Source organism: Engystomops pustulosus, unplaced genomic scaffold, assembly GCF_040894005.1.
Source record: "Engystomops pustulosus unplaced genomic scaffold, aEngPut4.maternal MAT_SCAFFOLD_638, whole genome shotgun sequence".
Classification (NCBI taxonomy): Eukaryota; Metazoa; Chordata; class Amphibia; order Anura; family Leptodactylidae; genus Engystomops; species Engystomops pustulosus.
Window position 1 is genome coordinate 3,139 of NW_027285517.1, and position 14,374 is coordinate 17,512.

At 39.3% G+C, this 14,374-nt stretch overlaps 1 protein-coding gene across 1 annotated transcript in view; it reads left to right on the plus strand.

Moving 5' to 3' along the window:
* Window positions 1-2,009: 2,009 nt before the first annotated feature.
* The window catches only part of LOC140112090 (regulating synaptic membrane exocytosis protein 3-like), a 32,330-nt gene continuing 19,965 nt past the window's right edge, over window positions 2,010-14,374 (plus strand). The window contains exon 1 of the mRNA XM_072132437.1: window positions 2,010-2,239. Coding sequence (XP_071988538.1) covers window positions 2,026-2,239 — 214 coding nt within the window. The 5' untranslated portion in view covers window positions 2,010-2,025. The remainder of the gene's footprint in view (window positions 2,240-14,374) is intronic.

Sequence of the window (14,374 nt, forward strand, 5' to 3'; positions counted from 1 at the left end):
GCAAATCTTGGTCTACAATGATTTTACTACTTGTTTCTAGCTTTGATGGAACCACTATGACATTGTGAAAATGATATATAGCACAAGAAATGCATTTTTTGATAACTATGAGGACCAGTGTTTTTTACTAAAATATACAACTTGCCGACAAGGAGTGCAATTGCAAAGATTGAGGCTTCCCACACAGTTCTGATGTATAAAGTCTTGTTTCCCTGGAATGGGGAGAGAAAGCTAATAAGGGATTGTGAGGAAGGTGGTATGGGAACATCTCACATTCACACTAGTACTGACTTACAGGACACATACATACAAGGTGGAATTGCACTGAAAGTGGAAATTAGAGATGTCAGAGATACAGGGACAGTGTTTCCTTCTAACAATATTACGGATCCTTTTCCTTATTTTGTTCAGAAATTGCTGCTGTTTGTTCCTGTAAAAGTCATTGATTTTTAATAGAACTAAATATAAAACATGAAAGTCCCAATACAGCAATACAGTTACTTTTAACTGATAAAGTTTTACGCTTTTAAAGTTTTTCATTACATTAGTTTTAGGTTATATTAACAAAAACAGATGGAAATAGTTTGTAATTATAATCATTTGCTTCATGCAATCGAACATTGGGGGAGTTGTATTAAGCCAATTTCTCGAGACTTCTGGTCTAATTTATGCAGAAAAAGCTTTCTGACACATTTATCAAGGTTTTTGCAATGTGAAAGGCAGCTGTCTATTAGAGGATTATGGTCATTTAGTCAGAGTCATTATGTAATACAGACGGTCCCCTATTTAAGGACACCCGACTTACAGACGACCCCCTCTACCACTGTGACCTCTGGTGAAGTCTCTGGATGCTTTACTATAGTCCCAGGCTGCAATTATCAGCTGTAAGGTGTCTGTAATGAAGCTTTATTTATAATCCTGGGTCCCATTACAGCAAAAAATTTTGTCACTGGCAAAAATTTTGTCTGGATCTATAATTACCTGTATAGGCACATCATGTACTGTATATATATCTTAAGTTTACCATGATCAGTAGACGGAAAGCAGAAAGAACAGGGCACAGCTAAACATGTATGTAGATTCAAGTTATTTTTATTCTGCATAACTCATTTGAAAAAAGCTGCATAATAGTCAGGCTTTAGGAAGTGCTACTAGTCCAGGCATGGTGCTGCTTATCTTCCTGTGAGTGAGCATGTCTCAGTTTTGTGTACAATAAAAGCATAAATAAAGTATGAAAAAGTCATATTCATTTAATGCAAACTTATGTTTATATACAAGAGCCTATTTAAATATTATTCCTCTTACTATACACTATACAGGTGCTATTTATTCAGATTCTAGATTGAGAGTCCAATGAAACTTCCTTATTTTATTTGAACTGAAATAGAGTTAAAATTGTTTGAGCAGTTCACCCAATTTTGCACTAAAAAATTAGAATTTTAGAGATATGGCTTTTGGAGATGTTACTCTATTACAAAACATACTTTACAAACATCTACTACATCTACAATATATGAATTAGACCCATCTAAGAACAAAAACAAAGAAGAAGAAAACTACAGTAAAATGTATGTGTTTACATTTCTGTATTTTTTCTGTGCTTATTTGCTTCTGTTTATTCTTGCATAAAAGAGAAGACATTCAATAAATCACCATAATTAGCCATACTTTATTTAACACATCTCAAGATGATCCCTTGCAGAGCATAGAACAGATTATTTAAGCTACTGCTAAAATCAGTCAGATATAAATAATTCATGGCATCACACAAATTCAGCTGACAGAAACAGCTACATTTTTACTTTTTTTAATGAATACTGTTTAATTCTGTATATAAGACATGCCTCTTCCTTCATAGGCATGTATAGTTCAGCAATTCATCCCATAGAAGGTATTGCTTTGTTTTCTGATAATGTAATTCTTATTCTTCATGTCACAAAATTAAATTCTATGTAAATGATTATAAATCTATTTTAATCTTCCCTTTTTGCTTTCCTCCACATGTGAAGATCTTTCCTCCCCAAAATGTTCAACGGGGAGGCTAGTTCCTCGTCCAAAAATGTCATCCGCAGCTCTAGCATCAGTGGAGAGATGTACAACCTTGAGAAGGGTACATCAGTATCTTCAGATTCAGCTGGTGGTACTACAAAGAAGAGGAGATCCAGTCTTGGAGCAAAGATGGTGGCAATTGTGGGGCTGTCCCAATGGAGTAAAAGTACCATGCAATTAAACCAGCCTGGTGAGTCACATGGGTTACATTTATCATCTGATTTACAGTTCAGAACAAACATGCAAATAGATTATTCTTAATTACCATTTTTGCTTTTCATTTACCGTACTTATCTCAAAAATGTATGTCTATATTTGAATTTTATTTTACCAACTCCCCTATTCCTGTGGACCCTTATGCATGGGTGAAATGAGAAAATCACTGCCAAAAATCTCTCAGAAGGATTTTGATATTTTGCTGTTGGAACTCTCAATACCTTCGACTCTATTGGGGGGAGTACAGAATCCCCATACACAAAATATTTTGACTGTTCCTATCAAATATATAATATAATATTTTGTCAGGTTTTGCCAGTAAACAAATAATCTATGGCCATCTATCCACATTTAAGGTGGCCAACCAAATATGACATCAGGATGTCTCAACTCTCCCTTAAAGGCAGCTACATTAACAATAGAAAGGACTGGGTTAACTATATCAAGTGTTTAAAGAGGACCTGTCACCTAAATTTTTGGCACTAGTGCTTGAAAAAACGCTGCAGTGTTAGAGTGATAGCGTTACCGGAAACACTGTGGCGGGGTACAATGTAATCATCAGACCGCTCGCAAAGCCCCCGCCCCCAGCTTTGCGAGCTGTCCGACAATTACACTGTACTCCGCAGCACTGTTAGGCTGCATGCACACTGCCGTGAGCCCGCCGCAACGTAGCATGGCTGGCACATGGCAGCGTGGGGAGAGGAGGAGGAGGTGAGCGCAGCTCACCCCCGCCCCTCTCCATAGCGATATATGGCCGCGGTGCCGTAATACGGGAAAAGATAGGACATGTCCTATCTTTTCCCGTGGTTCGGGGCGGTACGTGTGCTGCTCCGTACCACTCCCGTAGGGCGCCGCGAGCCCATAGAAGTGTATGGGGGACGTATATCAGCCGTATATACGTCCCCCATACTGTAGTGTGAATGCAGCCTTAGATAGCGTTACCGGAGGTTTCCTGTAACGCTATCACTCTAACACTGCGGTGTTTGATCAAGCACTAGGAGCTGCTTGATAAATTGGGTCACAGGTCCTCTTTAAAGGTATCAGAACTGCTTCCAGAAGGCAGCTATCATTGGAAGAATGAGGTATTTCTGATGAAACATACTGATCGTTTTTTTTTCCACAATTGATAATCCCCCAGCAACATGGGGTTTGCTTCGCCACCTGCCTACTTTGCATTATTGTTCTGGTCCAATGTTCAGCCTCCTATTCAGTGTCTAAATATGTAATATGTAATAAATGTCATATGGTCTTATTCATGGTAATGGCTAATACACCTCGTTTTTTGTGACTTTTACAAAAAAAATATGAATTGAATTACATTTGACATGAAGTATTTTCTTATATTATTGTCATGCATTAAAAGGAAAAAATAATTAAGTTTGGTATCATTTGTGCTGTTATCCAGGAAGAATGTCCTTCAGTGGTCTTTAACCTCTTCCCGCTCAGCGTCCAATATATCGGACGCTGAGCTCAGTGACTTAGCGCTCAGCGTCCGATATATCGGACGCTGAGCTGATGCCGGTTTGGCTCAAGATCTGAGCCGAACCGGCATCGGGAAAGACGGGGTGCAGGCTGTGACTGATAGCCGGCAACCCAGTGTAACACCCGCGATCGGAGTTGTCTCCGATCGCGGGTGCTTAACCCGTTAAATGCCGCGGTCAGCGCGACCGCGGCATCTAACATGTATCTGGGGGGTCTTTCCCCCACGATCGGCCCCCCCGAACCGTTTTCGGGGTGCGCCGATCGTTGCTATAGTAACTCTGGGGTCCGATCTGGACCCCAGAGTTACCTGCAAGAATTGCCAGTAAGATGGCGTCTGTGACGTCATCTTACTGGCACAGTGCTAGCCTATGCAAGTGTATAGGCTGACACTGATAATACTCTGCAATACATGAGTATTGCAGAATATTATCATGAAGAAGCAATCAGAAGATTGCTTCTTCATGTCCCATGGTATAAAAGTGAAAAAGTAAAAAAAAAAATGTTATTCAATAAAAAAATAAAGTAATAAATCACTAAAAATGCCCAAAACCCCCAAAACATATAAAGAGACATATAACTAAAAAAAAAGTCTAAATCATAACACAAACCCCACATATATAGTATCACCGCGTCCGTAACAACCCGTAGAATAAAAGTAAATCATTATTGAACCCCCACGATAAACGCCGTAAAAAAAAACTGCTATAAACCTTCCAAAAATTATGATTTTTAGCTATTCAATCCCACAAAAAATGCTATAAAATGCGATCAAAAAACCATGTGTACTCCGACATGATACTGGTGCAAAGTACAACATGTCCCGCAAAAAACAAGCCATCAACCAGCTCCGTAGCCAAAAAAGTAACAATGTTATGCCACTTGGAAGACGGCAATACATAAATGATAGATTTTTCCCCACATTAGGGTTTTGTTTGACAAATTTAGTAAAACGTAAGAAAATATATTCAAGTCTGGTATCCCCGTAATCGTATCAACCCATAGAATAAAGATAACATGATTATTAGGCTATACGGTGAACACCAAAAAAAAAAAAGAGTAAAAAATCCAGTACAGAATTGATGCTTTTCTACTCCTGCCCTCAAAAAAAGTTCCTAAATTTTCAACAATAGGTGATACCAACCCCAAAATGGTAACAATGGAAAAAGCATCTCATCCCGCAAAAAAAATGGCATCACATGGCCCCAATAATGCAAAAGCGAAAATTTTATAGCCTTCAAAAGGGGCCAATGAGGAAACTAAAATCCTGGCAGCTGCAGGGCGCTCCTTCCCTTCTGCGTCTCGCTGTGCGCCCATAAGACAAGTAACGGCCACATGTGGGGGGTCTTTGTACTCAGGAGAAATTGCAGAACAAATTGTATGGTGGGTTTTCTCTTTTTATATTTTGGAAATGTGTAAATTTTAGTGCTAAATGAACGTATAAGGGAACAATTTGACCATTCTAAATTTCACCTCCATTTTGATTCAATTACTATGAAGATCTCAAGGGGTTAACAATCTTCGTAAAAGCGGTTTCTGATAGCTTGAGGGGTGCAGATTTGAAAATGGGTTGGTTATATACGGGGGTTTTGATGCTAAATATGTAAAATTTCATTCCAAACTGTATTTATCCCCAAAATAGTCAATTCTGAAAATCTGGAAAAGCGATATTCTTTTTGTAAGCCGCGTGACATCAAAATAAATTATCCAGACATATCAAAAATTATGAAAATGTAAAGTAGACAAATGGGAAATGTTATTCAGCAACTTATTTAGGTGGTAAATCTATCTGCCTGGAAACGCAATGATTTTGAATTTCGAAAATGGCAAATTTTTCAAAAAATTTATCATATTTTCTTTTTTTTTGTAAATAAACGCAAAACTTATCAGCCAAAATTTACCACTAAAATGAAGTACAACATGTGGGGAAAAAACAATCTCAGAATCGTTTTGATAAGTAACAGTGTTCAAAAGTTATAACCATATAAAGCGACGCAGGTCAGAATCCAAAAAATCGGGCTGAGCCTTAACCTGCAAAATGGCTGCGTCCTTAAGGGGTTAAGTTGCAAGCTTGTCAATATTGTGTTAATACTGACTTCCTGCCGCTAGAAATCTTGGTTTTATAAACTAAAATTCATGAAGACCTTTGTGTTTCTTTCATTGAAGTATCACTTTGCCCTAAAATTGAGTTGACGTTAGTTTCATAAGTAAAACTCCTGTGCGTATTCCCAGTTAACACATTTGGACCAATAATTAAGCACCCATTTTAACCCCCTTCTGTAAGATATTACTAATTAAATTTAGAGTAAAGCACAGCATACACAGCTTTTTTAAATTAGTATTTTTAAAGAAGATCTCTAGTGAAAATAGATCCCTGTAACCTGACCTGACTGTAGTTTTTAATCTGAAATTCTTTTATACAGAAAATAAGATGTTGGTAACATCCCATCCAATCCACACTGGCAAATAAATACAGCCATAAATGTCCATAAATTAAGTTATGTTTAGGAAATGTTACAGGTAAAAGTATTGAACACATAAAGAAAGAGAGGTGCAAACAGCCAGCCAGCCAATCCGTTTTTGCGCCCTGTTCCCGTGTTCGAGTCTGTTTCTTGTTCCGTGTGCCTGCTCTTTTGTTCCTGCCGTTAGTTCCAGTGTTCCTTCCAGCACTGTTTTCCCACTGTCACCCCGGGCCTGGACTGTGTCCTGCATTTCCACCTTGGCCGCCACCGCGGGCTAGTCGCACCTGTTGAGCCTGTTGGCACCCCGCCAAAGCAAGACCATCCCACTTTGCGGCAGGCTTTGGTGAAGACCATGTGCCCCTTAGACTCTGGTCCACAGACCCAGAACACTGACACTCGCATAGTATACTTTGTTGTAGTGTACTTTATGGATTTCTTACTTGCATAAACATATCAGATCACTGCCTTATATAATCTATATAGAATGTTTGGAATTCTGCACTCTAGAGAAGCAGACTATTCACATATTCATCTACACTGAAATTATCTTTGCACTGTACTGCATTTTGGAGAAACCATCATCACAGTTGGATTTTTGCTAATGAGATTAAAACTTCAAAGCAAAGCTTTCTGTCACATAAGATATAATGGATCAGAACGTATTGAAAAGTGATTGTATGATACAATGCAGACAGCTTCTGTGTGGTGCTACTCTGTTAACCAAAGACGGCAGTTCTAAATGTAAAAGAATGATAAATTTTTAAGTCATCACAGGGTTATAACAGATTTAAAAATGCTGCCATTTTTTCACCTGAATCAGGTTTTGCCTATTTTTACGCAAAATATAGCATTTAAAAAATTCAAATGACATTTTTCTGTTTAAATTACACTATTCTGGAACTAAATAAGTCCTAGAAGGTTACTGTGTGGGCGTACAAGGAAGAGTCATGCTAAGGTTACGTTCTACAGCTTCTGTATTTATTTATACACATGGGAATAAAACCCAACATATATCATTGACTTGTAATAGACCAGGGCTTTTTATATTGTTGTTTTTTTGTTTTTTTCTGTCAGAAAACTTGATTTATAAATAAAGCTAAAATTTAGTTGTAAACTTGCTTTCATTCTTACTTACCATTCGACTTTGTTAAGTAGAACGAAAGCAACAATCAGTGATCAATGTCAAAAAAACAAAGGAGATAGTCATCGACCTAAAGAGGAACAAAACTGCCACAGTAGCAATTAGGATCAATGGGGAGAACTAGATCAGGTCAATATCTACAAGTACCTGGAGGTGTACATTCAATATCGACTGGGTATGCAGCAAGGCGATGATCAGGTTGCACATATTGAGGAAGCTGAGGTCATTCCAAATCTCCACCCTAATATTTAAAATATTTTACAAAAAAATGATGGCGAGCATATTGTCTGTTGGGGAGGAGGCTTAAACAGTAGAGAAAAGAACTGTCTCAACAAGGTTATCTGAAGAGCCCAGAGCACTATTGGGGATATACTGTGTCCACTAGAGGAAGCCTTGCAAACCAGATACCTTAGAAAATTTGAAGCCATTGAGAAAAACGGCACCCGCCCATTACACGACACACTACTGCAGCAACGGAGCAACAAAAGTCATCGCTACCACAAGGTGTGTTGTCGTACCTTGAGGTTCCACAACTCCTTCATCCCAAAGGCAATATAACTATTTAACCATATGGTGCCAAAAGCAAAGGACTTAGTCACACCCTCAGTGCCCACCCCCCAAAAAATTAAGGTAGTAATTGTCACGTTATTTGTGTTGTTTATTATGTGAAACACTGTTCATGCCCTGGAGTAATTATGCACAAAACTATTTCCCAACGGGATTAATAAAGTTTAGAGATGAGCGAACATGCTCGTCCGAGCTTGATGCTCGGTCGAGCATTAGGGTACTCGAAACTGCTCGTTGCTCGGACGAATACTTCGCCCGCTCGAGAAAATGGCAGCTCCCGCCGTTTTGCTTTTTGGCGGCCAGAAACAGAGCCAATCACAAGCCAGGAGACTCTGCACTCCACCCAGCATGACGTGGTACCCTTACACGTCGATAGCAGTGGTTGGCTGGCCAGATCAGGTGACCCTGGGATAGACTAGCCGCTGCCCGCGCTGCTCGGATCATTCTGTGTCTGGATGCCGCTAGGGAGAGAGCTGCTGCTGGTCAGGGAAAGCGTTAGGGTGTTCTATTAGCTTACTGTTAGGCAGGAGTGATTCTCAAAGAACCCAACAGCCCTTCTTAGGGCTACAATAACGTTCTACTTTTTTTATTTTAATTTGCATCTAGTACCATTTTGTGAGGAATTAGCAGGGGGACTTGCTACCGTTGTGTTTAGCTCTTAGTGGCACACATATCCATAGCAAAGACCGAAGTGGGAAAATTTAGTAGGGGTTGGATTTCAATTAGGCACTAACTCAGTGTCATCTCATCTGGCATAGTAGTGTGCTTTGATACTTGGCTAGAAAATAGCCATAGGAGAATACAAAGAGCTTACTTACGCATACAGTAGCGTTCTATATATTTGATTTCTGGTTGATCTGCTGGTGGCTGTACTTTCTGCAGTGCATGTACTAGCCAATTCTGAGTAATTTGTAGTGAGACTTGCGACCGCTGTGTTCTGCGCTTAGTGACGCACATATCCATAGCAAAGACCGAAGTGGGAAAATTTAGTAGGGGTTGGATTTCAATTAGGCACTAACTCAGTGTCATCTCATCTGGCATAGTAGTGTGCTTTGATACTTGGCTAGAAAATAGCCATAGGAGAATACAAAGAGCTTACTTACGCATACAGTAGCGTTCTATATATTTGATTTCTGGTTGATCTTTTATCATGTACCGATATTATTTGAGCGCTTCTTGCTCACCTCCTTTGGTTCCTCTCTGACACCCATTGGTTTGAAGCCTGAGTCCAATTAGGGTATGTCGCCATGCCACTCTCTAGCCTGCTGCCGCTGCCTCTGCCTCTGCATGCCGTCCCCTATAGTGTCAGGGTCAATTATTGGATGTTTTACATGCTATCTAGCTTCATTCTGTCACTCTGTCATGGCCATGCTGTTGCCCATAATTTCGGCATAATGGTGCGATTAAGCAGCCTCAGAGGCATCCATGCATGCTGCCCCTGCTGTTTCCTGTCCATTTCCGTGGTGTTTCCATCCTTTTCTGAGGTTCCCAGGTGTTTGGCCAAGCTTCCCTGTGCAGAGCCTTGGTCCCCTTGAAAAATGCTCGAGTCTCCCATTGACTTCAATGGGGTTCGTTATTCGAGACGAGCACTCGAGCATCGGGAAAAGTTCTTCTCGAATAACGAGTACCCGAGCATTTTAGTGTTCGCTCATCTCTAATAAAGTTTCATTCTATTCTATACTCAAGCATAATCTGAGGCTCACACTCAAATCTGTAAAAAATAAACTCAACACTTACCTTTCCGATGCCCCTCTCTACATAACACCCTTACATGGCTTGTGTCCAGTTTCATTTAAGACATAAGGTGCAAAAAGTCCTCCCAAAAGTCTCAATTATACTAAGATGCATGGCCCTATTAACCACTTTTCAGCAATAGAAAAATGTAAGGTGTTGTCCAACTATTAGAAAAATTTTGCTGGTATGGTGGGCAGAGCTTAAAGGGACACTTTCAGTAAATAATTGATACTATTTGTGTAATGTAACGTTCTACAATTTTTAAATATACTTTCCATGTCAATTCCTCTTGGTTTTCTAGATCTCTGCTTGCTGTATTTCTATAGAAAGCTTCTATGTTTACTTCCAGTGGATAGAATTTGTCCAGGCTGATTTAATGGACATGCAGGTGCACGAGCCGTTATTATCACTGAGAGTAATAGGAGCTGTGTGACAATAACAGCTTGTGCACCTGTGTGACATTACATTTTTAATTCTTTATTTTCAAAGTTCTAAATTCTCTACTTTTGATGCAGATAGCACCAAAATAAATTCATAACTTACATTTCCCAAATGTCTGCTTTATGTTGGCATGTTTTTTTAAGATTATACATATTTTACTAGAATGTTATGATTCTCAGAATTTGGGTGCCATTTTTAAAATTTTTGTGAAAATCACCAAAACTAATATTTAGATGGAGCTGCTCAACTTCTAATTGACTGTGAGAGGCCTAAATAATAGCAAGACTCGTAAATTACCCCATTATGGAAACAACACACCTCAACGTATGAAAAACCACTTTTAAGAAGTTTGTTGACCCTTTAGGTGTTTTATAGGGGTTAAAACAAAATGGAGATGTGGTCTACAAATTTTAATATCCATTTGTAATGGATTAAATGAAAAAAGGCTATACAAAGTGTGATACCCAATTTCTCCCGAGTACACTGATACCCCATATGTGGTGGTAACCTACTGTATGGGTGCACGGACGGGCATAGAAGGGAATGATGCGCCATGCAGATTAGATTTGCTATGTCACATTGTACAAGCTATAATTTTTTTTGTTTTTTTATATTGGACCTATAGGGGCTTATTTTTTTGCCACATGAGATTCACTTTTCTGGTAAATAATTTCGGGGCATCTATAGCTAATTGGTGAAATTTTATTAACTCTTTGTTGGTGGAGGAAATGAAAATCATCAATTTTTAGGAACTTTTTTAGTGGTTTTTTTTGGCCGTTCACCATTCCGTAAAAAAAATAGTTTATTATTTTTATTCTATGAGTCTCCACGATTATGGAAAGACCTCATTTATATAGTTTTTTCCCCCATTTTTACTAATTAAAAAGTCATTTGGCGAAAATGTTAATTTAAGCATCACCAACTTTCATATGAATAATTTTTTTATTTTTCAGCTAACAAATATGGTTAAGGGCTTATTTTTTGTGAGAAGTATTGTTCTTTTTAGTGGTCTTATTTTAGAGTGCGTAACTTTTTTAAATCACTTTTTAGAGTATTTTTTAAAAGGCATTAATTAAAAATGATCTTTTTTTCGTAGCGTTTTTGAGGTTCTTTTTTATGGGGTTAATTTTGCAGGTCCAATAATGATTCTGTTTTATAATGCAGTTTTTCACTGACGTAGCGATACTAAATATGTGGGGGTTTTGTGTATTTTATTAAATTTTACTGAATAAAAACAAATTTGGAGAAAATTTTGTTCATTTTAGCATCACCATCTTTTCATATGCAGAACTTTTTTATTTTTCAGCTGACAAATCTGTTTAGGGGCTTATTTTTTGCGAGAAGAGTTCTTCTTTTCAGCGGTCTCATTTTAGAGTGCTTAACATTTTTTAATCCCTTTTTAGAGCAATTTTTAAAGGTATTAACTAAAAATAATTTTTTGTCGGAACGTTTTTTGCTTTTTTTTTCCCTGGCATTTACCGTGCAAGTCCATTAACAATTCTGTTTTATTATTCAGATTGTTACAGACGCGCCAATACCAAATATGTGGCTTTTTTGTGTGTTTGTGTTTTCATACTTTATTAAGTGTTTTTATGGGAAAGTGACATTTTAGGGGCTTATGTTTTTATGTATTTACTTTTCATTTATTCTAATGTGTTAACTTTCATGATTTTAACTTTTTTTACTTTTACATACTTGTACTTGAACCAGCGATCTTCTGATGACTGGTTCAAGCCCAATACACTTCTCTACAATACTTCGTCATTGTAGAGCAGTGTAAACTAAACTGTCTAAGCATGCAGATGCATCCTCAGACAGTTTACAGTCAGACCCAGATCCTTCCAGGATCATCGGGCAGCCCCGGGGCACGGGGGATCCGATCCATAGCAGGAACACCCTTGCAAGCATGACCGCTGTGTGTAAGGGGTTTACACCCGCGATTGGAGTCGGCTCCGAACCCGGGCGCTAGCGCGCGATGTTAGCTGTGATAGCTGACAGTTGCTGCTTCTGGTGCCGGCTCCGTTCGTGAGCCGGTGCCAGAAGCAGGACGTTATACTACATCCCGGTGCGCTAAGTATCTAACCACAGGGATGTAGTATAACATACTGGTTCGCCTAGGGGTTAAAGATTAATCTGTTGAACACTACCAAGCGTGGGCCATTTCAGACGCCGACGGTTCAGATGCCGATATCTAATTATATTTGAAACTTATGCTTACACCCCGGGCAATCCTTCCTAAGGTACACTGGGGAATTTTAACCCTTTTCTTTGCACATGTTTACACAAAAACACACTATATTTGTAACACTATGCACTTTGTAATTGAATGCATAACAAGTATATATGTATACTCTTAATGCTCATGCACCCTATTGGATGTGAATTTTGATGAAATTTAATGCTGTATATTTATTATACCAGTTGCACTTTAATGACACACACCCTTATATGTATTGCATACTAGGTTTCCTTTATATACCCTGTTTGGGTCACTTGTTAACTGCTTGAAAAAGGTGTCTAACACCTGCCCGATTTTTCCAGTATCTATCAATGTAAGGACTAAGCCAGGCCTTTTGTGGGCGCTGCACTTCTCCTTCTAAGGGGCTTCACAAACTGTGCGGACTTGAACGTACTTTATTAGGTTCCTTTATCTCTCTGCTGTCAGTAGATACAGACAGAAAGCTGATTTACATAAAGTGCTTGAATAAGGAAGAAAGAAAACAGAAGGACACTTTATAGATAGCATACTCTTTAGTTTCATAGTATATAATGTTGGAAAAAGACATAGGTCCATCAAGTCCAACTTGAGAATTAAACAAATGCTTTTTCCCATAACCTGTGATTTATTTTGCTTTCCAGAAAGGCGCCCAAGGTTTCTCTTAAACATGTAGGAAGATCCTTATGCGGCAGAAACTTCAATAGTCTCACTGCTCTTATAGTAAACAACCCCTGTCCAGAGGATGATCCTTGTCCTGGCCACAAGTCTAGGTATAAAAATATTTCTGTCATCACAGCAGGGGCGTAACTACAACAGGAGCAGCCATAGCAGCTGCTATGGGACCACAGTGTCCGGGGACCCAGCCACCCAACATGACACACTATAGCAGTGATGGCGAACCTATGGCACTGGTGCCAGAGGTGGCGCTCAGAGCCCTTTCTGTGGGCACTCAGGCCATCACCAGAGATGACTCCAGGTATCTTCCTGCAGTCCCAGACAGCCCAGGACTTACTGTGCACAGAGCTATTTTAAAGTGACAGCTCTACCTGGGACTATTTTCTGCTTTATTGATGTCCTCAGAGTGCTGGTATCAATGAAAACTGTGACAGAGAAGGGAATATAAATCACAAATTAAATTTCTGTGTTGGCACTTTGCGATAAATAAGCGGGTCTTTGTTGTAGTTTGGGCACTCGGCCTCTAAAAGGTTTGCCATCACTGCACTATAGAATAAAAGATGTGCACCATTGTATACATATTATACAGCACATTGTATATATGTATATAATAGTTCTCATCTTCCACAGTACACAGCTAAGCCAGCAGATCAGTTAAGAAATGCCTGGGTAGTGGACAGTGGAATGGCAACACTAGGGATCTATCATATATAATTTATATTATAAATGCATGTATATTCTTTGTGTGTATGAATGTGATCACTTTTTATAGAATTTTTTATATTTTTCAAAATGGCAAAAAAGTGCCATTTTCGACTTTGGGCGCTATTTTCTGTTACAGGGTTAAACGCAGTGAAAAACCATTAATAAATTTTGAAAGATCGCCATTTTCAGACACGTTGATACTGTGGGCAGGTTAACTTACCCGGTCATGTCGCGATCCAGCCGCGTGTTCTCTGTGGAGGATTCGGGTCTTCCGGCGATTCACTAAGGTCGTGCGCCCGATGTCCACTAGGTGTCACTGCTGCACTGAATTCCGTCGAAGTGCACTGAAGTTCACCAAGCCAGGCCGAGTGCAGGTAAGGGTGTGTCAAGTAACGCATTTTTTTAAAAAAATACGGCGGTTTCTCCGAATACGGCGGTTTTTCCGACGGCCACGCCCCCGATTTCCGTCACGTGCATGCCGGCGCCGATGCGCCTCAATCCGATCACGTGCACCAAAATCCCGGGGCAATTCAGGGAAAATCGGTGCAAATCGGTAATATTCTTGTAACCAGCCGGAAAAATGCGATTCTGGCCCTTAGTAAATGACCCGCAATGTGTTTATGATTTTTACTGTTTATTTATATAAATTCTAGGACAGTGGTGGCGAACATATGGCACGGGTGCCAG